Source organism: Apus apus, chromosome 1 (assembly GCF_020740795.1).
Source record: "Apus apus isolate bApuApu2 chromosome 1, bApuApu2.pri.cur, whole genome shotgun sequence".
In the NCBI taxonomy this organism is placed as follows: Eukaryota; Metazoa; Chordata; class Aves; order Apodiformes; family Apodidae; genus Apus; species Apus apus.
The window spans coordinates 22,260,490-22,287,123 of record NC_067282.1 but is presented as its reverse complement, the minus strand read 5'-3'; the positions used below and the strand labels follow the sequence as shown (position 1 = coordinate 22,287,123).

The 26,634-nt window shown below is 38.2% G+C and overlaps 1 protein-coding gene across 1 annotated transcript in view; it reads left to right on the top strand.

Moving 5' to 3' along the window:
• Window positions 1-739: 739 nt before the first annotated feature.
• UBL3 (ubiquitin like 3) overlaps window positions 740-26,634 on the top strand; it is a 56,711-nt gene continuing 30,816 nt past the window's right edge. Inside the window, exon 1 of the mRNA XM_051626751.1 lies at window positions 740-1,300. Within this exon, the coding sequence (XP_051482711.1) occupies window positions 1,274-1,300 (27 nt within the window). The 5' untranslated portion in view covers window positions 740-1,273. The remainder of the gene's footprint in view (window positions 1,301-26,634) is intronic.

Genomic DNA, 26,634 nt, shown 5'->3' with positions numbered 1-26,634 from the left:
CGGGGGCGAGGGACCCCGCGGCGGGGCAGGACGAGGGGCCCGGGCCCCGCAGCGCAGAGGGCCCCGCAGCGCAGGGGGCCCCGCAGCAGGAGGGAGGCCCCGCAGCGCAGGGGGCCCCGCAGCAGCAGGCCCCGCAGCGCCGCCTCCCCGCCCTAGCAACGGTTGCTGCGGAGCGGGCGGGGGGGGCTGCGGCGCTGCGGGCCGGCCCGGCAGCCTACAGGCCCCAGGATGCCTTGCGGGGCGGCGGCGGCGCGCGGGGCGGGAGCGGGAGGGGAAGAGGGTCCGTCTCTCCCCTGCCGTGTCCCCTCGCCGGGCTCGGCGGGCGCCATGTTGGTTTGAGGCGAAGATGACAGGGGGCGGCTGCGGGCGAGGATCGCGCTGAGGAACCGGCGCCTCCGTCTCGCAGCGGAGCGAGGCAGCGCGGCCGGCGCGGGAGCGGGGAGCGCCCCGGCAACGCCGCCGAGGGCGCCCGGAGCCTCCGGACCGCGGGACGAGGCGAGAGCGGGAGGGCGGGCTGAGGCGGCGGCGATGCGCGCGGAGACCTGAGGCTGCGGGAGGCGGCCGCCGTTGAACGCCCCCCGGCCCCCGCCGGGTGCTGTCGCCGCTGGAGCTCCGCGGGGGAGGGCTTTCCCCTCCGGCCGCCCCTCCGGCTGCCCTCCCCGGCTCGTCTCCCCGGCTCGTCTCCCCGCCAGACCCTGTTGAATGTGGCACACCGCCTAGGGGGATCGGCAGAGCGGCGTCCTCCCCAGCGGCACCGGGCCCACCCCGGCCCTCCCGCCTCCCTGCCCCGCCGCCGAGGGCAGGAGCGAGGTCCTGCCCGGCTGCCAGCGCGCCCGGCTAGCCTGCGCCGACTGAGGAGGTGACTGGGACGCACCATTATCCCGTGAATCATCCCGTCGTCATTTGTCAAGGCTGGGAGAGAAGGAAGAGGAGAGAGAGAGAGAGGGGGGAAAAGCCCATACGCAGCTCATGTGGCGGTGTAGTCCTGCCTGGTCTACCTGGCACCGCTGCTGCCGCTGCTGACAGGGATCTGCTGCCATCTCTGGTCTCCCGCTGGCTCCTCCGCTACAGCCCCGGCACCGCTGGCCCCTGGATATTGCTTCTCAGCCGGCCGCCTTCCCCGCTGCACGTCGGGCACCTATTTTTCGTAGGGGACGTGGAAGTTGCTGCCTCCGAAACTGACGCCAGTTTTGCTTCTTGAAGATCTCCAGCGGGCTGACCTTGGTGCTTTGTTTTTTTAAAGTTAATTTTAAGCCATTGGGGTAACATCAAGATGTCCAGCAGCGTTCCAGCTGATATGGTGAGTCTTACGCTCCTTATTTAATAGTATTAATATGGAATAACCTTTATTTCGGCCTGTTTTGGCAGAGAAGATGGAAGGAAGAGGGACGTATGAGGGGAAAAAAAAAAAATCTCAGTTACATATTTAAGGAACAAAAAGTTCCCAGTTAATACTTCCCCCCCTGCCGCCCCAGATGCCGGTTCTGCTTTGCTTTGCTTTTTGGTAGCGGTGGGAAATCTGCAGCGTCGCCTCCTGTGTAGCAGGACAAGGGAGGATCTGCTTTCCCTTACCTATGGCACTTAATATCTGGCTGCTTGTGCTTGTTCCGTGTAGCAGGAGCTGGTTTGGTGCTCAGCTCTGCCGAGGGTTTCTGGGGGGAAGATAAATATGAAGTAGAGCATTCAGAATTATTTACTCCAGCCATTTATCTTTTTTTTTTTTCTTCTTCTTCTTTCTAAAGCAGCTGAAATTCAGTTCCAGCCTTCTTCCTTTTTTTTTTTTCCTCCTCTCAAACTTCGCTTGTTTCTTACCGACGCTTTGTCCTCCGATGTTGATGGGAACTTAATCTCTTCACTTGCTGCCGGGTCAAGAGCGAAAGAGAAAAATTCTCATGCACTTACTGACATGGCGAGGTCCTTTGTGCGCTAACTGCAATCTGGGCATTTTTCAAGGGCACTCCTAGTACTTCTTATGGCGGACTGTACTTCAGCCTGCGTTGGATACTGGGCTCGGTATACTTAAAATAGGAAGGTGTAGCACGGTATGAGGAGGGAGGGTCAATCAGGTCTGCTAGGTAATCTTGCCTTCAACACGGCTTACCCCATCTGTATGTATTTCCATAAATAACTTAATTGGGGAGAAAAAAAAAAGTTGTGGCTGCAGTTTGATATGTTAGTTCTTTATTCTTAGGGCAGAATGTTTTCAGGTATCACCCCACGATTGTTCACTTTTAAAGGTATTTTATTCTAGAAGCAGCAGGCTTGTCTGTGCTTTTTTTTGTTTGTTTCTTTGTTTTTCTTTCAAGATGAAGTTCTATTTTGCGAGTAAAACCTGCCCCGGTAGTGATAACAATAAAACCTAGCAGCCCTTGTTTCAGCTATCGATGTACAATTAATGGTGCATATGTATGACAAACGGGTATTGAAATAATGGTATCCTTTAGCTGCCTGCTTTCAGTCTTTCCTTCACAGCTTTCCTATTGCAGTCAAAGTGAGTGAATTCTGCCAAAAAGGCATATAGAGGATGACCAAACACGGTTTAAAGCTCACTTTTTTTTTTTCCTTTGGTGTTTTGGGTTTTGGTTGTTTCTTTTTTTTTTTTTTCCGTTTTTTTTCTCCTCTGTCTCCTCTCTCTGCCAAATACTGTAAGTAAATTTTGCCCCTGGAAGAAAAGGAAGATGAGGAGACTATTGCCTCTGACTTTAAATCCTTTCATCTATTAATTTTAATATACTTCTTTTTAATGTCTCTCTTGCTGTTAAGAGCAGTGAACCCCCCTTCTCTCTTGCGTGTGTCTGTCTTGGGTTATATCGCAGAAATCCTCTCCTTAATCTCCTGGAAGGTTAGATACAAATCTCTTCGTGCTGCTTTTTAAATTGCCTGGAGGAGTCCCTAGATTGTGACATGCAGCACTCCTCTTCCCTCTCATCCTGGGCTGATCTCCCTGCCACCTCCACGCTGCTTCTAGCTTCTGCCTGCCTGCATGGGAATTGTGATGCTGCCACTAGGCTTGTCATGTTTGACGTTTGAAATTTTATGTAAAATATACGAATTTTAAGATAAGTAAAAAACTATTTTGCTTTATGAAAACTATTTCCTTCTCTTGTTATAATGTGCTAGGGATACCACTGGCAGGGGTAATCAGGCCTATCGATGCTGTGTCTCTTCAAATCAGGAAGAGGCTTGTTACACATAGTGATGTTTAAATACTGAGTCATTACAAAAGCATTTGAATGAAGATGTACCAGGGTAGGTAGAATTTGAATGAATAAATACATTCTGGTCTATCTTAGTATTGTTTTGACCAGGTTCTGCATTATTAGCTACAACTTATCTCTGAAACTTTGAAATGTGTTGTAGAAATTCAAGTTGTCAGATACAGTTCATTGTAAAAAGAGCACTTGAAAATTAATTTTCTGTCTCCTTTTGTCACTATCCTCTTTATTTCAAACAAGCTTGTTCAGAAAGAGAATAGGATTGTTATTTAATTGCATTTTAAAGAGGAGCACTTATCAGGCTGTCACCTTGTTTATATGTTTTTATTTAACGTTTGCATTTCTCTTATCTGTGATATTTGCATTTACAAAAAAAAAAAATTTCCCATTTCTGTAGGAGTTGGCATTAGTGTGATGGAGTGTCATTAATATGAAGACTCCATTACACTTAGTAAATCTGATAGGAATTACTTAAGTATTATAATAATTATGTTTCAAACTGTTTGTCAGATTCACGAGCTAACCCTCTCATAATGGTAATAACACTGGAATAATTGCTGCTTCTTTAAAATGTGTTAATTTGTCTTCCTGTCCCACCTTTGAGAAGGATATGCTATACATAAATTCATACTAAATTATCAAATCTTCATTAAGCTTTGTATTTGTGTGTAGGCATAATTTGATCCAGCCTCCTTTTCTCTGACATTTAGTTGACTTTTTTCCAGAACTACAGGAGATTTTACCAGATAACCATTTCAACATCACTTCTTAAATAATTAACACAGTACTTTATCATTTGCATTCCACTAATAAATTGGGTAGTGACACATCACATTCTGGGTATTGGAAGTTCATGGTGCATTATTCCTTAGCAATGTGTGCTACTTACAGGTTAAAACTTCACTCCTGGAATGAAACCTGCTAATATTGACCTCTCTACTTGAGTAGATTAATTCACTTAATTAGGACTAGACATGATGGGGCAGTGCTTGAAGACTGTAGTAGAGCTGGATTTTGTTTAATTTTTCACGTAAGTACTGGCCATTGTGATGGCAAGAGGGCATCTCTGATTATGTTCAACAATTTCATCTGATATTTTATCAATCTTGCCGTTTAGTAGCAGCTAGAGTTTGTCTGGCTGTGAATAACAGCAGCAGGCAGGGCTGTTTGAAACTTGTATTTCTTCTGCAATGGTAAAGAGACATGAGGTTTCATGGACTTGCAAAGTTAATGACACTGTTTTTCTGAGTGGACCACATTAAAATACTTTGGTATTTGTTTAAACACTGTAGCCGACTATTTTAAAACAAGCTATGAAAATCTTGCACTCCAGTCCAGAAGTTAACTACTCTATTAAATAATCCCCTATATTTCAGTGGAGTCATCACAAGAACCTGGGAAGCTGCATCTCTATGTTCTGTGGGCCTATGATATGAAGGGTACAGTAGGTGTAAGAAGAGTAACAGAAGTAACAAACCAAACACTATTCAGTTCATGCCAAGTTAGTGTCAGCATCTTTAGTGGAAGTGTATATGTGCATGTTCTTTTCTAGGAAATTTAGTGTAGAATGGTTATGAACAGCTCAACATATACAAGGACTTCCTTTTTAATGCAGGGATAAGGGTGGACATGTCACTGATCCTACATCAATAGGGGAATCTTGGCATCCAGGAATAAGATTCAGACAGGAGGGACTCAAAAGGAATAGCTGGTTGTATGGCAGCTGAGGTTTTTTGCCTATCATTCAGTCTAAACAGCTCTTATATTTAAGAATAGTAAGTGCATTATCATTATAATACACTTGAAACATAGAGAGAAGATCACTCATAGCATTTGAATGTATCAGAACAAAATTTAGGAATTCATGCTTCTCTGTTCCTCTATTTCAACTGCTTTTTCTTTTGCCTTCAATAGGTCCTTTTTCCTGGTTTTGAAGGTTACTGTATCCCTAGTAGCCTTTCTACATATTGTCATAAGTTAGTCTCTTAAGTTTGTTTTGTAACAACGGTCTAATTATTTCTCTGTTTTTGCACCTCCCATGTTGGAAGTTCAAATGTATTACATTCTAAGATAAAAATAGCTTCTTGTCTTATTCTGTACAGATATTTTTTCCTTTTTTTGTTTTGTTTCGTTTCACTGTTGCTCACTGATTGTAACAGATAGGAATATTGTAACCTTTGTCATGCTTATTGTTTTGTTTAGGGTTTTTTGCTTCTTTTTGGAGAAAGAATTAGTGGTATCTATGTTAGAAAGAGAAGCTTGAAGAAGCTCCTTCCTGACTCTATAGATTGAGGCAGCCTTTGTAGTATATTGCAGTATTTCTTACAGAGAGATGAAGAACTTCCTCCTCTGTTATCTGCAGCAGTGGCCAGAAATAAACTTGTCAAAACTGATGTTGAATATATATATTTGAGTATAATTCAAAATTATTTGTATTTACTATTTCCCCCACCCACATGTTTTTCTTCCACAGATTAAAAATTGTCTTGCCTATTTGTCTAAAAACCAAATAGAAATATCACAGTAATGACTGGCCTTTTTATGTGTGACACTGTAGTGTTAATTCTACAGCATCCTAACACATTGAGCATACTCCAAAATGATGTTTGCATGTCCTTCATCTCATTTTCTTTGGGGATGAACATATGTAACCTGTAGATAATGATTGATATTTATGCTGGGCCTTGATGCAGCACTGTGCTTCCAATGGAAGTGTAGGCTGGCAGTGTAAACTGTTCTTTCCTTCCTGCCACCCACGCTTGTTGTTGTTACCTGAATTGGTTCCTCTCTACTTTTGTTGTCTAACTCCATGAAACACTGGAGGGGATGTATACTGAAGGACGTTTTGCTCCTCCCTTGTCAGGAATGCTGGGAAGCCAGCAGTAGCTGCTGGCAGGTTTCTGCAGGGCTGAGACAAAAAACAAATGCTGAGCATCTGAGCATTGCAAAACGGTCACCTTTACATCAGGAGCACTGAATTCTGCATGTTAAAAAATTGCCAGATGTCATCTGTGGGAACTGAACAGCTCCTTCAGGACCTGAATGGGGACAATTTGCACCTCTCGGATGTGGAATTAGAGATAACTTCAGGTACTGGTAATCTGTATTTTGCCTTGGTGCTTGTGACTGCTGTTCAAGGCCCACAACTCTTTTCCTTGGCTTGGCTTAAGGCTGTAGTAGGAAATTCTCCTATCTGAATGCAGTCGTTGCAGCAGACTTGGTAAATAATACCTTTATTATACTGTAAACAAAATGACTAAGGGCATGCTTTTCTGTTTTTTAACAAAGAGTTCTTTCTAAGTTCAACTCCTGTGAATGTTGGAAGCCATGGCCATGGTGTATGCAGTAAGTGGGATTTACTTGTTTTATATTTCTGGTCAGTCAGATTTGTTTCTCAGTACAAGTCAGAATGTAAACTTCAGGTGATGTCTCTATATAGCTTATGCAATTCTGAGCAGAATGGAGAGCTTGGTTCTGACTCAGCCTGTGAGTGCTACTCTAGCTTGCAGGAATCCAGAAATATCTGGAATGTGACTAATCATTCTTGTGGTGTTATGTAAAAGAGGTAGTACAGCTTATTTTCAGTCTTTTCTTTGTACAGTATTGGATCCTCTAACTCAGTTATTTCTCATTCTGACTATGGTGAAACCTGAGCTGCTAATCAATAGTATTTTCCACAATGAGTCTGGTTTTGCAGCAATTAATTGAGCCTACTGAGGTAGCAGGCCTTCCCTGCCACAATTTTGCATGTGTAAACTTTAGCTCACCTTAACTATTCAAGGGATATGACTGAGTGCAGTGCTGTCATTTTAGAAGCTATTGAAAATGAGCAGGATGTCAATTAAAAGTTTTGATGTCATTGTTCTCATGTCAAATGTAAACTCTGGAGATGCCAGCTGTTCATCAGTTTTACATATAATTTGGGGGTCTGTCTTTTGAAATTCAGCTATTGTTAAAAATTACCCTGTAAATTACGGTAGAAGGACAGCCTTTCTTTAATTTTTGACAGTTTCTGTTATACATGTGTTGCAGAACATCTTAAGGCAATGACTGGAACATTTCTCACTTGGTGTACCTCCAGACAAATTTAAATTAACAGATGGACCACTCAGTGTTGCAAGCAATGAAAGGGAGGAAATACTGAGGGAAGAAAAGAATGAATAATCAAAACCCTGCAAGAATTGTTTAGGGGGGGAAAAAAGAGGTTGCTGAGACATAATTTGAGGTTCTGTAAATAGCATTATGCACTTCAATACTTCGGTTTTTTTGTATCTGAAAAGAAACTTGAGGTGGAAAAAAAGTTTTTGACAGGTATTCTAAGAATGCAGAGAAAATTATTTAGGAGGTCTGTTTATTTTTGAGAGCAATGCTTACAGTTCAGACCTGCTTACTTGTAGGCCTGCTGGGCCTCAAAAGAACAGTTCTGCAGAAGTACTTAAAAGCTGTTGCAGCTCAGTTCTCTTACGTATTTGTGGAACTTTGCTGTATTTTTGTGGTCACCTACTGGGATTATGTTTAGCTCCTTGACAGAGGACAGATTTGTTGCTGATTGTAAACCATCCATAGTGAAGGCAATCTCTCTATTTGTATTAAAACTCCACCAGTGTGTTGAAATCTGATTTTACAATGTACTGTATATTTTCCACAAATAGAAAGTAAATTAAGATTTGGCAAATTACACAATTCTGTCACTGCCATTAGCATCTAGTTGTTTTTTCTGCTTTCTGTAAAGATATTTGAAAATATATTGCCAGTGACAGGATTGTATTTGTGGGTTTGTTTTATTTTGGTTTTTTTACTGAAAAATTATTTGGGAGATTGAGTTTAGAGTTAAATGGAAAGTTTGTGGCATTGCATGATACTGTTGTTATGGAGACAGAAACAAGCAAGAAATGCCTTGTGTTTTGAATATCCCAAATAAATGAACCAAGTAAAAACAGAGATTCTGCCTAGGAGTTTGCTAGGTTTGTACTACTTCAAAAAATTGATCTGTCCCTTAGCAGGTTGTAGATAAGGAGAAGGTACTTCATTTTCAACAGCACAGGGATGCAATCTGGAAATGTTTGCGTTGGTGTCTACCAACTGTGGTGGTTTCTGCTTCTCTTGAGCGCTGGGTTACTGTTCAGGGTAATCTAATTTATGGCTTGGACCACTACTGAGGAACAAAGGTGGTTTTATCTTGGAGTGCTCTCTAGCTGCAGCTGAGAATCTGGATTTTAATCTGTGAATCTATTGGCAGTTTGGATGGGAATTTTTAAATTTTTTTAATTTTTAAAAAACTTCCTAAAGGGTGGTCCTGAGCTCTTCTTGAAGCTCTTCTCTGATCTTCATTATGCAATATTCGCTGTTTCATGTTGCATAAAAAAATTTCTCAAGCACTTGATAAAAGTGTAGTACCAATTTTAAGATAAACACATGGAAACGAAATGTGTTTTTACTTTCAGAGATTGAAAAGAACAATGTGTTTCATCTAAAAAAGAATAGTACTTCAAAGTCATATACTGAATCATTGGTTGGTATCTCATCAGTGGAGTTATGATATGGTCATGCTTTGTGGTCTGGCACAGACTTACATCACCATAGTCTGTTTCTGATAATGAACATACATTCTAGATGGTACTTCTTAATCTGTCCCTGGAATCTGACATATGTTTTTAATATAGAGAAATAATGGAATAGTAATAAAATAGTGGAGTGCAGTGTTAGTCAAAAGTCTTTTCTGGCTGGGAGTGTAAATTTAGGATTCTGTTCTTAAAGGTAGATTAGTGCCAATCTACATTTGAATAAATGTGGCATGTACTAGTAAGCCTCAGGAAAGTTATTATGAATTATATTACTATAAAATAACTGTTCTATAATAGTAGTCCTTTTCAGTACTTCTTTTAAGACTAAATACTATCTAAATGTTTTTCAGACATGCTTTTTTTATATACTGTAAGGGACTGACTAGAATCCTTTGTATGCTTTTAAAGCCTGAAATACCTAGTTGCAATATTTTTTATTTTTTTAAATCACTGTATTCATATTTCTATGGACAGTAACATGAACATAAAAATATACTTAATTATTGGAATAGTATTCTGTGGTTACATTTGAAGCACAGCATGATATTAAATCTGAATATTTATGTAATTTTGCCTCTGAATGAATACACTTTCAATCTGCAAAGAAGATGCACATCATAACAGCAGTGGGGTGAATAGTGAAAATATAGCTTTCGCTTCTGAAGCTGGGTTATTGGTCTGTGATGGGAACAAACTCTACTGGACTTGCATGTTTTAGTGATTTATACTTTGTATACATGTATAGCTGTTTTTGGCAATAAATATCAAACTTTCAGAAAGCTTTATTAAAAGATTTTAGATTCAGTATGTATGATTCAGTAATAATGAAATTAACAAGAAATCACACACAAAATTAGTAACTTCTGAAACCCATATTAAAGCATGAAAATTATGAGGATATATTACTGTATAATTATCAGAATAATTTAAAAGCTATCTCTCAATAGAGTTGAGTGCTTTCACTTGACACCAAACTGTGTGGTGAGGTTGACATGATAGAGAGAAGGGATGCCCTCCTGAGGGACCTCGACATGCTAGAGAGAGATGCTAGTATTTCTAGTTGAGTATTACCAAGACCAGGGTGTTAAGGTACAATACATCAGATCTGGTACCAACAGCTTGTTACTGAGAAATTTGACTTTGTCTGGAGGATCTTATTTTCATAATGACAAGATGACTGGGAGTGCTTATTAAAGAGATAGTGCAACTATGTTTGATTTCTGTCTACTTACTGCCTCTGGCCAGTGCAGTTTCATAGAATCAGGATTTCATGTAAATCTGGAAATGGGTAATTTATTTATTTTTTTCCTAAATTACATAGATTTACAGTTATTTGGAGGTTTACTATATCCACTGTAGTTGCTGGAATGCTAGGTAAACTCTTAAGTGGGGCTGTAATGAGGGCTCCAGTGAAGGTGGCAGTGGGTATTTGCAGAATGGTTTTAGCTTGGAGATGGTCACCTTTGAATTGTGTTTCTTCTCACTTAGAAGGGAGTCCTGTAGAAGGTGGTCCAGGGGAAGAGTGTAGGTGCTCTGAATAGGGTAGCAAAGGAGTCCAGTGACAACAATTCTCGTTTTTTCTAGTTTTTCGTATTTGTTTTAAAAGGGGGGGTTGAAGCATGCAGTTTTGCAATGAATTGTCATCCCTCAACTCACCTGGGGTCATGGAACTCTTTTTAACTTTCTCCTACATGCAGCTTCTTATGGGACTGAAAATGGGCCCTGCTTGCCTGTTTGTTTTGCTTTAGAGATAGCCAGGGAAATACCTCTGGAGAGCTACAGTGCAAGTGCAGAATACTTCTTGTTCCAGCACTCTAATGCTGGCACTTTGATGATGCTAGCATATGTGCTGCTTGCACTCACTGCAGGAGGTAAGTAGGACCTGGAAGGATTTTAATGGGGAATCTGTAAAGATTTGGTGGGAATGGACTCCAGAGCCACAGCTGTATCTTTTCCTGAATGGACTATGAAGAGTGTAAAGTCCCTCTGTAAAGGATCTGGCACATTCTAACAGAGGTTGTCTTTTTTTCATAGAGATTTGTGGCTTTTAAGCAAATACAGTTTACCTTGTATTTGTTTCCACTTTGAGTATGACCCATATATGAAAGCACTATTTATGTCACACATGGAAAACTCACATGAAGAGGGAACTCTTCCACTTGTAAAATGAAGTACAAAACCAGTCATAAATACCTGACTGTTCAACAATATTTATCCTTCTTGTGGTATAAATACGTAATTGTCTTTTCTTCCAGAACCACGTGTATTTTCCCGTCTTAACTTATTCAGAACCTTCTCATTGTTCAGAGACTGGATTGGTGTCTTACTTCCTGTACTGCTCAAACTTTTATTGGAAGATGAGTCTTAATTAATCTTGAGACTTCCTGTGGTACTTGTGACAACAAGTACTTAATAAAAATCCATTTATTTTTGGAAGATCTGTCAGAGAAGAATTTATTACAAAAAATTGTAGATATTGTGTAATGTATTTTCACTTAAGTATACTCTCAGACTAGGTAACTCCACAGCAGAGTTGTAGGGAATGAAATCTTACAGTTTAAACTGCAGTCAGACAATCAGAGTTCAAATAAGATCAAGATTTTTTGGCGGTTTGGTTTGTTAAATTAATGGTATATATTTTAGTAAAATTTATTTGAAATTTCTCTGGTCAGCTCTGCTTTGGTGCATCTCCAGTGTCTGTCAGTCTTGGTTGTTCAAAGCCTTGTATTGCGTGACTGTACCAACATTTCACTTAAGAGACTGCTGTATACTGATGTGAAAGTTTTATTCCAGAAGACTTGTTTTGGACAGTGAGTTAATTAAAGTGATGCAGAAGTCAATAACATATTAATATATTGATAGATTCCCCCAAAAACATTTGGAGAAAGATTGTAACCATATTTGTTAATGCATTGTAAAAAGCATGTTTTGAGGCTAATGTATTAGGGGAAACAGGTTTTTGTACCAACTTTGTTGTAGGGCTATGTAAGTATTTATTTCAACCCTTATAATTCATTGAGAATCACATTATTTTACTGAAGTGTTTTTGTTGCTCTTTGAAAGAAACTGAAATTCGGGGGACTTTTTTATCAAATACTGCCTCAATATAGGTGTCAGTTCTCATGTTCTTACTTTTCATATAACATGCTATCAGTTTAAATCTGAAGCAATCCCAGGGGAAGAAAACAGTTCAAAAGCAATTTCCAGTGTTTAAGGACGTAGCTATTTAGTTTTATTCTTAAATTATCTCCCTCAAATTCTGTATTTTTTTTTTTTTTAGGAAATAAAATGATAAAATAGTTGATTCTGCTGCTGCATACCAGTCCTGACTTTGATGCTTAAATAAGTGTCCTAGGTTGTGAATTTTATTTATAATGAACATGTTATTAGGTGGTGATTTTGTTCCCCTTCATTGTTCTCTTTGGCAAAAAAAAACCCCAAAGAGCAACCCAAAACTTCTTGTTTGGTTGTGTAGTTCTTCAGATATAGAAATGCAGACCAGATGGAAAGAAAATGGGTGTAGTTAATGCCTCTATTAGTACAATTTCAAAGATTCTTTTTTTTTTTTTTCTTGTATTGCACATTGTTTTGCAGGAGATGGATGATAAAGAATTGTGCTTAAATAAACACAACGTTTTCTGCAGTTTTGTGTCACATCTTAGTTTGTCTTGTAAAAGCAGATTGCAACATGTTCCAAAAAATGGGATATGGTTTTTAGGAAGAGCTGTAGCTCGGTTGTGGGAGTTTTAAATTTCCTATACAAAAATCAGCTATTCAGAATTTTAAAATATAATACCCTTGTGGTTTTGTTCTGTCTTTAACTTTGGGGTGAGGTCAACAGTAGTTTTGTGGTGCTCTATTGGAAGCTGTGTTGGGTGTCTGTGGAGCTGTTGGGATAGGGAAGACAAAATCTTTTTAATTGTTTCAGTGTAGTTCTTGCTGGGTTGCTCAGAAAGGTGTAATGATCTTTCTATTTTACGCCTTTTGGACTGCTGTAGTATTTTGTAGGATGGGTGGTGGTAGCAGCTGAAAGGAGTACAGGGAGAAGCCAAATCATGATTACACAGCCGTCTAGTGACAAAGGTATGGGCACTGAACTTAGTGGTGTCAAAGCCTTCAGGCTTATTTATGGACAGTCACCTGCCATATAAGCACGATGGGCAGCAAGAAACAGTCGAGGGGTCATCATATTTTCTCCTACTATGCATAGGTTTTGTACTCCTCATCTGACACGTTAAAAACTTCATTAAATTGAATTTAATCAGTAGAATGGATTTCTGATGAAGGACATCCTCATCCTTCCTCTGCCTATCAGACACAAACATATCCAAATCCATCCTTCAGTATTCATGCTGAATGGCAATAGAAGAGCAGCATGTGTTCCTTTGCTGGGTGGAAAAATTGCTGAGATGTGTCTGTGTAAACATTATCTCACCTTCTGGCAAAAGTAAATCTTACATTACCAAATATAGGCTCTAAAGCAATAAGGCTTAAAAAACTTGATTCAGTTACCTAAACATGGTGTTTAGTGCCAGTTTGCACGTGTCAGTGTGTCCATGATGGCAAGAAAGAGCAGGCAGCCATGACATGGGAGCCATGGGAGACCCATGCCCTTTGGGAGGAGCAGCTGCACTGTGTGGGAGGACTGCTTCACCACACCTAAAAATAATGCTAGATGTACATCTGCATGTACATCTTTTGAGCTGTCGGGGCTTTGTAAAACCTCATCTGCAGCAGTTCCATATTGGTTCTTGGGAGGCTGTATTTTCCTGGCTTAAATTCATTATGTGGTACTTCAAAATAATTAAATGTTTCAATTTACAGTAAAATCACAGTTCTGCCAGCTTTGTAATTTCCTACAGAAAACTTTCACATCTACAGTTGTGAACACTGCAGTAGAAGAGAAATTTTCCTGCATTCAGAATACATTCATTTCCTTTTAGCATAGTGGATCTTCCCCTGATTACAATTATATGGAAATTGGTGTAGTTGTTGCTGTACCACTGTTTGTTGGGGTGAAGTAGGTATGGGGTGATTGCAGATCTTTGCCAAACGTGGTCCAGTCTATGCTGTTGCACACAACCTGTTAAGAAGAAGACAATGAAAGTTTATACATGTTATCACAGTAAATTTAAAAGTACTTTAGGTTACCAAACAAATGAAAACTTCTACACAACTGGGTTAATTTTGAAAATTGTTTGAAGTCCTTGGAAGTGCATTATCCATCCTCTTTGTAATTAATTGTATAAAATTGGGCCTGAATGGTCTATTTTGAACATGACAGTATATATGCAGTGTTTTCTTGCCCAAGTGTGTAATCACATTTGTGGAGCAGGAGAGAAAGACTATTGTCTATGCAAATGCTATGTTGTTTTAATGATACTGAAATTTTTATGGTGGAATCTTGCAAACAAAGTCAGATATGTGTTTTTAATTTATATTAGATTAAAAGAAAGGAGCTTACTACTTGAAGCTTGACATGTCTCTCTTGACATTTGGCTTGAAATGTTTACAAGATTTCATATCCTCAGAGCAGAAATGAATATGAGTGGGTTGAAAATTTATGCTTACATAATTAAATAATAAAGATTATTTGGCGTTACATAAGATATGAATGCAAGGAAGCTTGTTCTCATTGCTCTAGCAAGGTTTGTTTTACACCGGAGTAAATTTAATTCTTGTAATTTCAAAAATACATGTTACATTCATATTTTGGAGAGCAGCTTTTGATACTTGTGTATTGCTAAAGGCTGAGATGCAGATTAAATGAAGATTTTATGCTCTGTTTCATGTTAGCACTTTTATTTTGGCACAAAACAATTGTAAGTTTTGAAACAGTAATTTTGTGGGTGTGTTGTTTTGTTTTGATTAGCGTTTTTGTTTTGTTTTTGGTTTTAAGTTAAGTTAGAAATCCTAATTATCATAAATTAAACATTTCCAGCATAAATTGTTGTAGTATTTGTAAAAGAGCAAACAATGTCCAAGCTACTTCATTATTATTTTGATACTAAACTTGTTTTGTCTCTGTGTACTTAAAGGCTGCATCTTATTTTGCTTAAACACTTAATGCTTTGAGGAATTTCATGTAGGTAAATCTTTATATGGTAACTGTGAAATATATTTCTATCTAAATTTAGTCTTAATTCCTTTGACAAGGCTAATTTTGCATTTGTGCTTCTAGCAGACCTCTTTATTTAGAAGACAAAATTGATAAATCAATGCTGGAAATAACACTTGACCTGTAGAGTCAGATAATTTATTTCTGTTTATATGTAATTTTTAAGTATAAAGAGGCAGAGAAGTAGCAGTCCACAATTACATTAATTCAACTCCATTTTCTGCTGTGGATACATGGGCTGTTACACTTTGTAATACAGCTTCTATTTGTGGATGAGTGTATCGTGATTGTTGAATGCAGGCAGTTTATGCAAAATACTTTTATTGTTCAAACTAAGCTGAAAATGATCTGTGGGATAAAGCTCTGACCTAGTTCTGGATTTCCATTCTTTGGAAAGCATTATGTTGCCAAACCTGTACACATGTATGTCTTGGTTTAAATTTTTCCTCTCCTCTTTGAAGATTGATGAGTAATCAGTTATTTTTAGGTTAATAGTTACACATCTATAGATAGAATGTGGAAATTACTGTATTCAAAGGTAAATTTTAGGATTTAATTTTTGCGGGAAGAGAATATTTCACCTGATGTAATGTGTTAGAGAGAAGGTCAGCCTACCCCTAACTCTAACTGGCTCAGAAATTAGTATTGTGCACATTTGTAACATCAGCATGCTATGTATATAGGGAGAATTGACTGTCTCATCTGTAATGGTACACATTTGGATTTTGTAAGTTTAATAATGTTCACATTTATTTTTCAGCAATAGTCAGGTCTCTGTAAATGAGCAAGTTGGATATTAAAATATGTAGAAATATTATAGATTTTTAAAATTAGAATGAATAGTTCGGTTATGCAGTTATGTTCAGTGTTGTGTTTTGCTTTTAAATTTGCGAAATACAGAGCTGGGCTACTTTTATTAGTAGCTTGACCCCACATTGACCTTCATTTTTGTGGCATTGAACCTGCTGGTTCGCAGGACTGACAGAAGTTTATTTGCAAGTTTAAGAAAAATCTCTGATATAAAACCTATGTTTTCTGAGAGGACACCTTCACTTTTCTCTATACTACGTGAAAAGGTTAAGACTTCGTTTTATAAAGTAATAGAAGGGAATAATGTTTCTTATTTAAAACAAATCTCCTTTCCCCCAAACCCTGGTGCATAAAAAAAAAAGTGGAATTTCTCTTTTCTCAGTGAAAATTGGTGTGGTGGCATGACATTACATGCCAAAGAAGCATATATACACATCAGCTTTGTGAATATATGGATGAGGGAAGGTGCTGGGTTTTTTTTTTCCTAATAAACAATATAATGTTCAGGCGTGCATCTAACTTATTTACTTGATGTACAAGAAAGTAACCACAAAACTCTTCATTTTCCTGAGCTTGGAATTTTTTTTTCTCAGGACAGTAGAAATGTGAAATAGGATATAATCTATAGAAATTGATTTTTTTTCTAAATGTGCCATAAATGCTTAGTTTTATTTCACTTGGGAAATAGTTTAAGGCTATTTAAATATTGTATCTCCATCTTGTTAAAAAATTCTATTCAGAGACTGAAGCAAAGACCAATTTCATAACCTGTGTCACCATCTGTTAAATACAGCAGAAGCTTATTTTTTTTTCTGGATGGGTTTAACCAGCTGTCCATTTTGCACTGTTGCCTGGGTGGAGGCGTGCATTTAAGAATAACACAGTAGGCTTTCTGTGAGTTGACAGAAAAGCTTTTTTATTTTGATCTGAAACTCCTTTAGCTTGTCTGACACTTCCTTGTATTTAGTCTCTGGCTGAGGAATGTATTTGAAACCTTTCCCCTGTTGCACTCCTCTAGCCTGGGCTTTCATCGTCTCCCACTTAGGTCTGGAGCTGCTCTGCAGGACAAGACATGTGCCTTCTCACCAAGCCCTCTGTGAGGCATGTGGATGTGTTCCCTAGCAGCAACTCCAAGTCCATTCTAATCCTATTGACATCTAACCCACGTGGCATTTAGTTAATCTGTCTGGCACTCTACTTTCTTTATCTGACACTGGGAGATGATACAGCTTTTTCTAACTTTATTTTCTTTTAGATGAGTGTTTCAGGATGGTAATATAGACCACTAGAGTTTACTGAAAATGTTTCCTTTTTAAATGTTGATGTCATGACAAGTGAGAGCTATTCAATAACAGTGTCAGGGTGACCCAGCAGATTTTGCTGTTCTGTTGTTGTTATGCTTAATTATGATTATATAAGGGCTAACAAGACAAAGAAAATATTTTGTAGTTACAAAAGTCTGGAAAAGGAAATGGTAGCAGGTCAGTCATTCTATTCTCCTGTTCAGTTCGCAGCAAAACAATCTGTATTTAAGAAAAAAAAAAGTGCAGAAAGTAGTTTAGAAGTCATCTCTTTCTTTGATCTGGCTTTCATTCAAAAATGTTGTTTTAGAAATTAATGTTCTGACTTGTAGGGGAGTTTTCTTTTTTTAAAAATTGTAAGATAATGCCCAAGTAAAATCTATCAGAAGAAGCCACCTGAGGCAATGCACTGTATTTTGTATTGCTGATTTCCATGGAATACATTGTGTGTTGCATCTGATCACTCAAACTTAGAATGGCAAAACTGAGTTGGCTTACTGCTTTTTGTCAGATCAAGACTGTTGGGTTGGGAAAGGGTTTGGCTTCACTTCTTGTGGAAACCCTTGTTTGTTTATTCTTCATCACAGTTAGCTAGAGGTGTCTGCACCACTTAAAAGCCTGAAAGCTCTGAATTCAGTGTTGTTTATGAATACCCCACTATATTCTCATCCTGTCCAGCTTCATTTTCTAATCATCTCAGAACAGCAGCACTCTGTTTTGGTGCAGCTTGATGGAGGAGCATTTTGCTATGTCTCTGGAGTGTAGATAAGCATATGAAATGAGAAGAATTTGTTGCTATTGTATGGAGCACATCTGTGCTAGCAATCAAGCTATGGTATCAAAATATTTGAACTGCTTGCTTTTCTAATATGCATATGCCAGTTGGAATAAACTGAACTGGAGAATTAATTGCAACCCATCTCTGCTGTTTGTACATGGTTTGTTTTGGCTTAACTTTATTGGCCCAGCTTATCAGAGACTTATTCTAGGAAGCTCAAGGACCTCGAATCTGTGCTTTTAAAATCTCCTTTGCCCCAGCCCGCATCTTCAAAGTCTAACTGGCAGCAGGTTATAAGGTGGTTGCAAGACAGTCCATTTTTCTGTGTTCCTGGCAAGTGGACAGCCAAACCAAGAACTTAATGCCTTAATTCAAATGTTTTGATGAACGTGTGAACAAAATTGTACTATAATCTCTATTTTGGCAATACAGTTTCTCCTTCTACTTTCTTATCTATCCATTATGTCTAGCTAGCCATGTAACACCTGCCCTCCATTGTCCATGTCTCCCCAATGTCCTTACAGCAGGCTTTAGTTGTCATGCAGCTGAAAGAGGAATTGACCACTGGGTAGGGAGCAGTCTACCAGGAAGTCCTGTAACGCTTTTCATACAACCGGTTTAAAACCACTCATCTGATGATACTAGGTTAGCTAGATCTGACCCCAGTAAATGGGAGAAAGTGGGAGCATCCTGTACACCAATAGTCTGTGTTCACACAAATTCAGATGTAAAAGAAAGTATACTCTCTTTATGAAAAGACAAAGTAGCTGAATGTTAGAAATGCAAGCATGCTTACATCTATGGAACCATCAATGTACTGAAGCAGCACCAATCTCCAAGTAGTGTTCTAACAATGAACATGGCTTGAAGGATTAGTTGTCAGGCAAAACAGAAGCAATCTTAATTTTTTTGTATTTTGTGACTGGAGTATTAATAGTGAAAGGCACACAAATGCCTAAATAGTCTTCTCTTTTTGTTGTTGTTTGTAACAGGAAAAAGTACTTTAAAAATGAACACACAGTGTTATGTTCTCCCATCATTTTGGGTCTGAGGTTAACCTTTTGTTCCTTGCATGTATTAACCTGTGGGTTTTTTAGTCATATAGTCTGTTTGTTTTATAGGTTGTGTTTTTTGTTTTGTTTGTGTTTTTGTTTTGTTTGTGTTTTTTGTTTTGTTTGTGTTTTTTGTTTTGTTTGTGTTTTTTGTTTTGTTTGTGTTTTTGTTTTGTTTGTGTTTTTTGTTTTGTTTGTGTTTTTTGTTTTGTTTGTGTTTTTTGTTTTGTTTGTGTTTTTTGTTTTGTTTGTGTTTTTTGTTTTGTTTGTGTTTTTTGTTTTGTTTGTGTTTTTTGTTTTGTTTGTGTTTTTTGTTTTGTTTGTGTTTTTTGTTTTGTTTGTGTTTTTTGTTTTGTTTGTGTTTTTTGTTTTGTTTGTGTTTTTTGTTTTGTTTGTGTTTTTTGTTTTGTTTGTGTTTTTTGTTTTGTTTGTGTTTTTTGTTTTGTTTGTGTTTTTTGTTTTGTTTGTGTTTTTTGTTTTGTTTGTGTTTTTTGTTTTGTTTGTGTTTTTTGTTTTGTTTGTGTTTTTTGTTTTGTTTGTGTTTTTTGTTTTGTTTGTGTTTTTTGTTTTGTTTGTGTTTTTTGTTTTGTTTGTTTTACCTTAATTTTGAGCATACAGGCTACTGAAGGAAACAAACAGAAAAAGGGGGAAAAGGCACCATCAAAATGTTTTATTTTATCTGAATGATGTCAGTGATACTGAAAGAGGTGGAAAAACACTGTAGATTCTGTTTAAATTGTTCTCTAAAACAGTACATTGGATGTGTTTAATCAGTTTTTGAAAAGAGATACTACAAGAGAGGTTCTCATCTCTGAAATACTCATCCTGATGAACTTTGGTGCTATTTAATTGCTGGAAAGGAGGAAGATTTTCTGGAACAGCATATTGCTTTTTGCTTTTGTTATGGAAGAGGAAGGGGGCTTCAGTTAGTCTTGTTCCTGGCTGGGCAGACACTTGATGTGTGTGTCACCTGTGGATGCTCCACTTGAGTGTCCACTCTGTCATTGTACCTTACTATTTGTATATAACAGATAACTCTTTTATTTGAGTATCTGTTCCCCTGGCTTTATTTATGAAAAAACCTTCAGTATTCTGAAGTGTGATAAAAAACAACCAGCATTCTTAATTTAATCCTGCAAGGCCTTTGGGACCTGTGTTCCTCCCCTACAGAGGTTGTTACAACAAATGTACAATACCTCCATCTGCATATTATCTAGCAGTGCCATCTTTGCAGCAGGTTGTGAAATTGCCAGATAGTAGTTTAGATGATGTGACAGTATTTTAGATAATGTTTTTCACTTTAAACTGCTTGTGTGTGTCCATTTTACTATTATACTCTTAATACCAAGTGTAAACAGGCAATGAGTCAATAAAGAAAAGCACACATAGTATTTACATATCAAAGGAAAAAATAACCATGCCTGTCACTCAAAGAATTTCAATACTGGCAATAAAATAAAATTATGATATAAGAAGATGCTCAAAGCTTTATAGACTCAGTAAAAGGTTTGGGTAATATTCTAGACAAGTGAAGCTTCAAAATATATTAATTTTAATGAAAATGACAGTGTAGGTTTTTTTCCTCTGTTCAAATATAAGACATGAAGAGAAAAGTTCATGGTGTTTTAATGAATTTTAAAAATGACCTTTTCATAATCTTAGTAGCTACAGGAAGAAATAGTAAAAAAGCACCAAAAAATACCTTTAAATCCCAAATTACTTTCTGAACAGATATTTATTCCCTGCAATATGTTTGACTTTCTAAACAGATCCAAGGTTTGGTTTATTAAATTTACATGTAATTCTTGGTGCCAAGAAAGAATTATGAGTATAAGGAGAATAATTTTAAAGCAGGTTTATATACCAACAATTGAAAACATTTGATAAGACATGTCTTTCTTCCCTGGACTTCTACCTGACCTAGAAGTCCTAAGATTTCTGGTCTGATTGTGGGAAAAACTATGTTAATTCAGATACAATGTAGACAGCAATATGTTAGGAGAAGAAACAGAGGGATTTTTTTGTTTTTAATTAGATAATGGTGGAGATACTGTAGACTACAGCATGCTGCAGTGCCAGCTGGCAACTGTGCCATGCCCCTTGCCAAACTGCTGAAGCTTCCCTTTTCTGAGCTGTCTTCATCAGGGCTTCTTACGAGTTCAGTTCCTCTAAGCACAGAGATAGTTCATCCCAGTAATTGGGAAAACTGGTAGATGAGCCAGTAGACTGGTTTAGTTAAACAGGGAACTCGTGGTTGAAACATTAAGCTTAAGAGGCAGTACTAAATGGTTGGTTTCTTACCTGCAGGTGGTTACAGACACACAGGGGTCTGTTGTAGGACTCAGATTATTTAATATCTTTATCAGTGACCTTTACTTGGCACTGGTGAAATGGCAGCTCCAGTACTGCATTCAGTTCTGGGCCCCTCACTATGTGAGGGACATTTAGTTGCTGGAGCATGTCCAGAGAGAGCAGCAAAGCTGGTGAAGGGTCTGGAGCACAGGTCTTATGGGAGTTGCTGAGGGAATTTGGGTTGTTTAGCCTGGAGGGTATATTACTGTATTGAATACCCAGCAGAATATGCCAGGAAGCAAAAATGTGTCATAAACGGGCCAAATTCTCAGGTTGAATGACAATTTTGTTGATAATAAATTACCTTGAAATGATTTTTAATTAAATATAGGTTAAAATAAAATTCAAATTCTATTTATATTTCAAGTGGAAAACATAAATTATGTAAAGAACACAAATACAGAAATGGAAGAGTGGGTTATAGTTAATGGATTTTAATCTGGAAGACCTCCTTCTTGCATGCAGATGGTTTGCCATATTCTATTTCTGGAAACCCACCTTGACCGAGATGCTGCCTTTTAGTCTTGTGTTCCATATGTAGCTGCTTTTCCTGGAACCTCTTTAATTATTATTTTTTTAAATATATATTTTTTTTAATCCCTGGCCTATTGAATATCCTGAAAGGCTGTGAACATATTTAGTTTCTCCCTTGTAGCATCCTCAAATTATGTTTCAAAGAATGTCTGCTGCTGCACTAACACAAGTACTGTCTTCCTTTCTTGAAGATGGAATTGCAATTTTATTTCATCAGGTGTCGTTTCCAGTGGTTTTTTCCCAGCTATTAACAAGAAGACTTAAAATTTCTTGTTCTGCCTTTTGTGCCTGCTCTAATGCCTATAAATCTTTGAGAGAAATGTCTTCTTCAACAACATCATTTATCTGTGTCCAACATTCATTAAATAGCACAGTTGTTACTAACATCTAAATGAGAGAAATGTCTATACCTCACTATTGGTTGTAGATTTGGGACCAGGCATGGCAATGAATTACAGCTGTGGGATGATAATGGATTTGAAGTAGTCTGTCCTTCAGGGATGCTGTAACATTATTTTGCCTTGGTTTTTTTCTCCAGCATCTCTATTGCATCCTCTTCAGATGACTCTTAACTTCTTTTACTCCAAGCTTTCTTGTAGAGATTTCACAACACTCTATCCTTGGTACTTTGCTCCATCATGTTTGTGCATTCTGCTCTGTCTCTCCCTGCTACAACTTATGAAATGTTTCCTTGTTCATAAACCATCTGCTGCCAGGTTAGTATGAAGACCTCTAGTCCAGGCTTGTCTCCTAGTCCAGCTAAAATCTCTCTGTCCCGCTGACACATCTTTGATTAGCTCAAGCAGGACTGGGCCCAAAGCTTTACCTCTGTTCTGGTTACGTGGGCAGTATCAGCTTTCTGATCATCTCTTGGGCCTGTAATGTGGGCGCCATTTTGAATGGGTGTGATTGAAAGGCCTTAATGAGATATTTATCTAGATTTTTCAAATTCTTGGTTCATAGCAGCTCTAACTTTGTCCTCTTGTGCCTACAGCTACAGCTCTCCAGGTTCTCATCTTCTTTTTTTTTTTCCAATTACTGCAGCGTTCTTTTCTCTGACCCTTTTTATAGGCTCCCAGAATGATCTGCAAAGATATATTAAGAATGCAAACATTACATTTATATCCATTCACTATCTCTTTCTTCCCTAGTTCATGAAAAATAGATTGTTTATCTTTGTATCATATGCTTCTGTTTTCTATTGGGTTGTTTGGCTCTCAACGGCAACTGCTCCTGCACATGCACTTAATGATCCAGTGAGTACATCTTGACCTTTATCCCATGCTGCCCATTCTGTTCAGAAAGAATATTGTGTATGTCTACTGCAAAATTAATATTTTCCTTCCCCCCCTCCACCCCTGAATTTCTTATGCCAATTTCTGCAAAAATGTTGACAATGTGTAGGTGATATTCTAAGACTGCTGACCATAATAATGAGTGCTGTCTTTGTGGTTTGTCTGTTGGGTTTTTGTATTTCCTTGCCAACCTTGAGTTGCAGGGGACGTTTTTTTTTAATGTGGTCACAGTTAAGTTTGTTAGACTTTGACTTCTAGGCAATATTGAGATACAGATAAGTAAGGAAAAAGTGGACACTGTCTGTCTATGTTTATAAGGGGAGTGGGGGCAGAATTCAAGGCAATATGAAAACTGTAAGGTCCACCTGAAAGATGGAAGTCCTGGTCAGCAGCTACTCACAGCATTCAGAAAAAAATGGAACAATCATAGAAGGTACAATTAGGATGAGAGTTTGAAGGTAAAATGTGAGCGTACTTTGGATAGTGCTGAGACTGAGCTACCTGCAGATGAAATTAATTCAGATGTGTAGGAGACTAAATTGGGGGAAAGTGGTTTGATGTACCATGTCAGATAAATGTGTGAACACAAATGAGTCACCTTAGACTGGGTGCTGGTAAGTAGAAGACACTGTTGAAAAGGGAAAGTTAGGAAAATAGGAAAATTTATAGGAGGCTGAAGTGTTGTAAGAAGCAGGGAAGGCAAAGAGCACGCAGGATCACAGCAGTTCAGATGAGACTAGGGGTTAAAAAGAGTCATCAGGGTGTTTTATAGCAGATCTTGTTCACCTTCTGGAAATAAATTGGTTTTTGGCTTCCTGACAAGTCACAGTCAAACAGGAAGGGTGATGTAATATGTGTTTTCTAGTGATTTGTGTGTTTTGTTTCATTTTTTTCCCAGAGCAAGAACTTAGCCACCTAGGAAAAGTAAAGTTAATTGTATAGGATGATTTGTGAGGGAAGCTGAATATGTTATATCATGCTCATATAGAGATTTCCTCAACATTTTGTACTTATCTGTATTGGTGTGGATGGTTGATTTCTTCAGTTGTATTTACTACTTTATGTTGTTTTATCTAATTTGTTGTAAATTGACATAGGAAATAAACCTTATCTATGCACAGTAATGTTGGCCAATTAATTAATTACCAGAAAGCTCTCAGCTAAAATTACATCTGCAAAGAATGTGAGGCTTCCATTTAAGATTTAACTCTTTTAGGGAGGAGTAGATGGTGTGTTCTGATATGGTTTCCAAGATAACTATGAATAGATGAATTTTCTTCTCTTGAGTTAGAAGGTAGCTATGTATAGATCACCAGTTGATGTTGAACATATGGTACGTCACTCAAGACTTACCACCGGACCTTTAAATTTATTTCCATTTGTCTTGATACAGTTGTTTCAAACTTGCAATTTAAAAAGTTGCTTTTTAAAAAATAGATGGAAGTTCCTCTCCTTTTTCTTTGTCCCTTCACTTCTCTCAGGACTGGTCCCCCTTTTGGGCAAATGGGGCAAGCTAAATCTCAAGTGAGAGCCAGTGTAGAAAATCTCAGCCTCCTGGGTGGAAGTCTCAGAATATTAAGTATGATCAGTGGCAGAAGGCTTCAGTAGCAAACCTTAGTGTTAACCATCTCTTTCCCTCTAACACTGTATGTATTACTAATGGAGTGAATATGGGTCTAACTGTGTTTTTTCTGGACAAGCTTGAGATGAATGTACAGCTTGCAGCTTTATACATTAAAAATGTCATCTTCTTGTTTCAAGAACAATTAATGTAACTGTGACTGTCTAAAAACCAAAACAGCTCTGCTAACCCTTTATTGTACATAAAAAGATCAAATCTATTAAAAGTTACTATTTATTTATAGTTCACAAACACTTAATGCTTTTTTTTTTGAAAAGGGAAATAACCAGTGTTAGTTCAAGAAATTAAATATTTGTTCTGGTTTATACTGCTTTCCTACTTGAATGAATGCAAAGGGAAAAACATTTTGATTAGTCATACCATTTCTATGCTAGAGAATGTTTTAAGTGTTAAAAAAAATGAAAGAACCTAGCTTAAAAAGATATTTAAATTATTGAAGTACTGCTGGAATAACTGAAAAGTTATTTTCCTTACTAAGTGCTCTTGATCAGAATTTGTAAGGTGTTTGTCTATGCCTGAGCAGAGTCCTACACATGGTTCTGGTTTGGTTAGTGCTTAACATCTGTTAAAGGAAAAGTTTAATTTTGGAAGCTGATAGTTCAGTAGTTTTATTCTCTACCCACTGAACCACTGCCTGTGGAAGACACTGGTGAAAAATGCTTTGTTTTGTTTTCTCTTAAGTTCAAACTAAGAGTATGTGCTTAGAGTTAGTGCTTTTACACCCATTTCCAGAGACAGTATATCTAACTAAAACTATTCAAAGTGCGCACAGGAACAGCACAACTTTCAAATGGAAATGACAGGCTTTCTTAGGTTGAGGCTTATGCCTGTGACCTGTTGTCATGAACTTATGCTCCCAACTGTTAATCTTGCTGCTTTTATTGTTTGGGTATTTTTTTCCACTGTATTTATTTCTTAGTGTTTCTGTGCAGGAGAAAAATCATATGGCAGCATATGTGTGTTTTTGGAGAGACAGAAGGGGATGGAAGGGGGTCCATTTAGCAGCTTGTCATCATAAATATTTCTCTTTGGTTTTCATTCTAATGCTTTTCTACGAGGCAGTAACAGCTCTTTAGGAGAATCTATTTGGCTTCAGCCCATTGCTACCACACAGCAGGAGCAGCAGACAAAGCAGCTAGTCAAACTTCAGGTACTCAGAAATGATGCAGAGACCTCTCCTGTAATCTTCTCAGAGTTAGCTGGACACTCAACATCCATTCAGAGTTCAGGTTAGTTGACTGAGAGAGGAGGGAGAAAATAAGAATCACTATGACTGTCTCTTGTGGTTTGCTATGTCAGTTAGACTTCCTTCCTTGATGAAACAAACTGTAATAACAAGGGAGTATTAATTACCATTGTATTTTCCTTTGAAAGTCTTTCACTGAGGAGTGTCTGTGAATGTAGCTTGTGAAGTAGAGAAGCTGAGTGAAATACTCTTGATTTATGTCCCTCTACTCATCTAGCTTACCAGAAGTACCATCCCTCTGTGCAAGTGCTGTTACCAAACCGCAAACGAAATAATTAGTAGGCAAGAAACACTTGTTTTTGTGTTGCAGTTGCAGAGTTCTGAAGAAACATGTTTGCTCTGTGTGTATGTGCATGTGTTCTGTGGTAGTAATTATCAGTATTTAAAGAAAGGTGGAAGTTACATTCTTTCAGACCTCCCAGTTAAACTTAGTGCAGTTGTATTTGACTTCAGCTTCATCTATACATGGAAATATCACATGGTGAGTTATGTTTAATAGTAAACTTAGAAAATATTGTATTCTGAGTAGCTATGAATTGTTATTAGTCCTCAAATTCAAGGAAAAACATGAAATTCACATGGAATCACAGAATCACAGAATGTTAGGAGTTGGAAGGGACCTCTGAACATCATAGAGTCCAACCCCCCTGCCAGAGCAGGACCAAAAAAACTAGGGCAGATCACTCAGAAAGGCATCTGGACAGGTCTTGAAAGTCTCCAGAAGAGA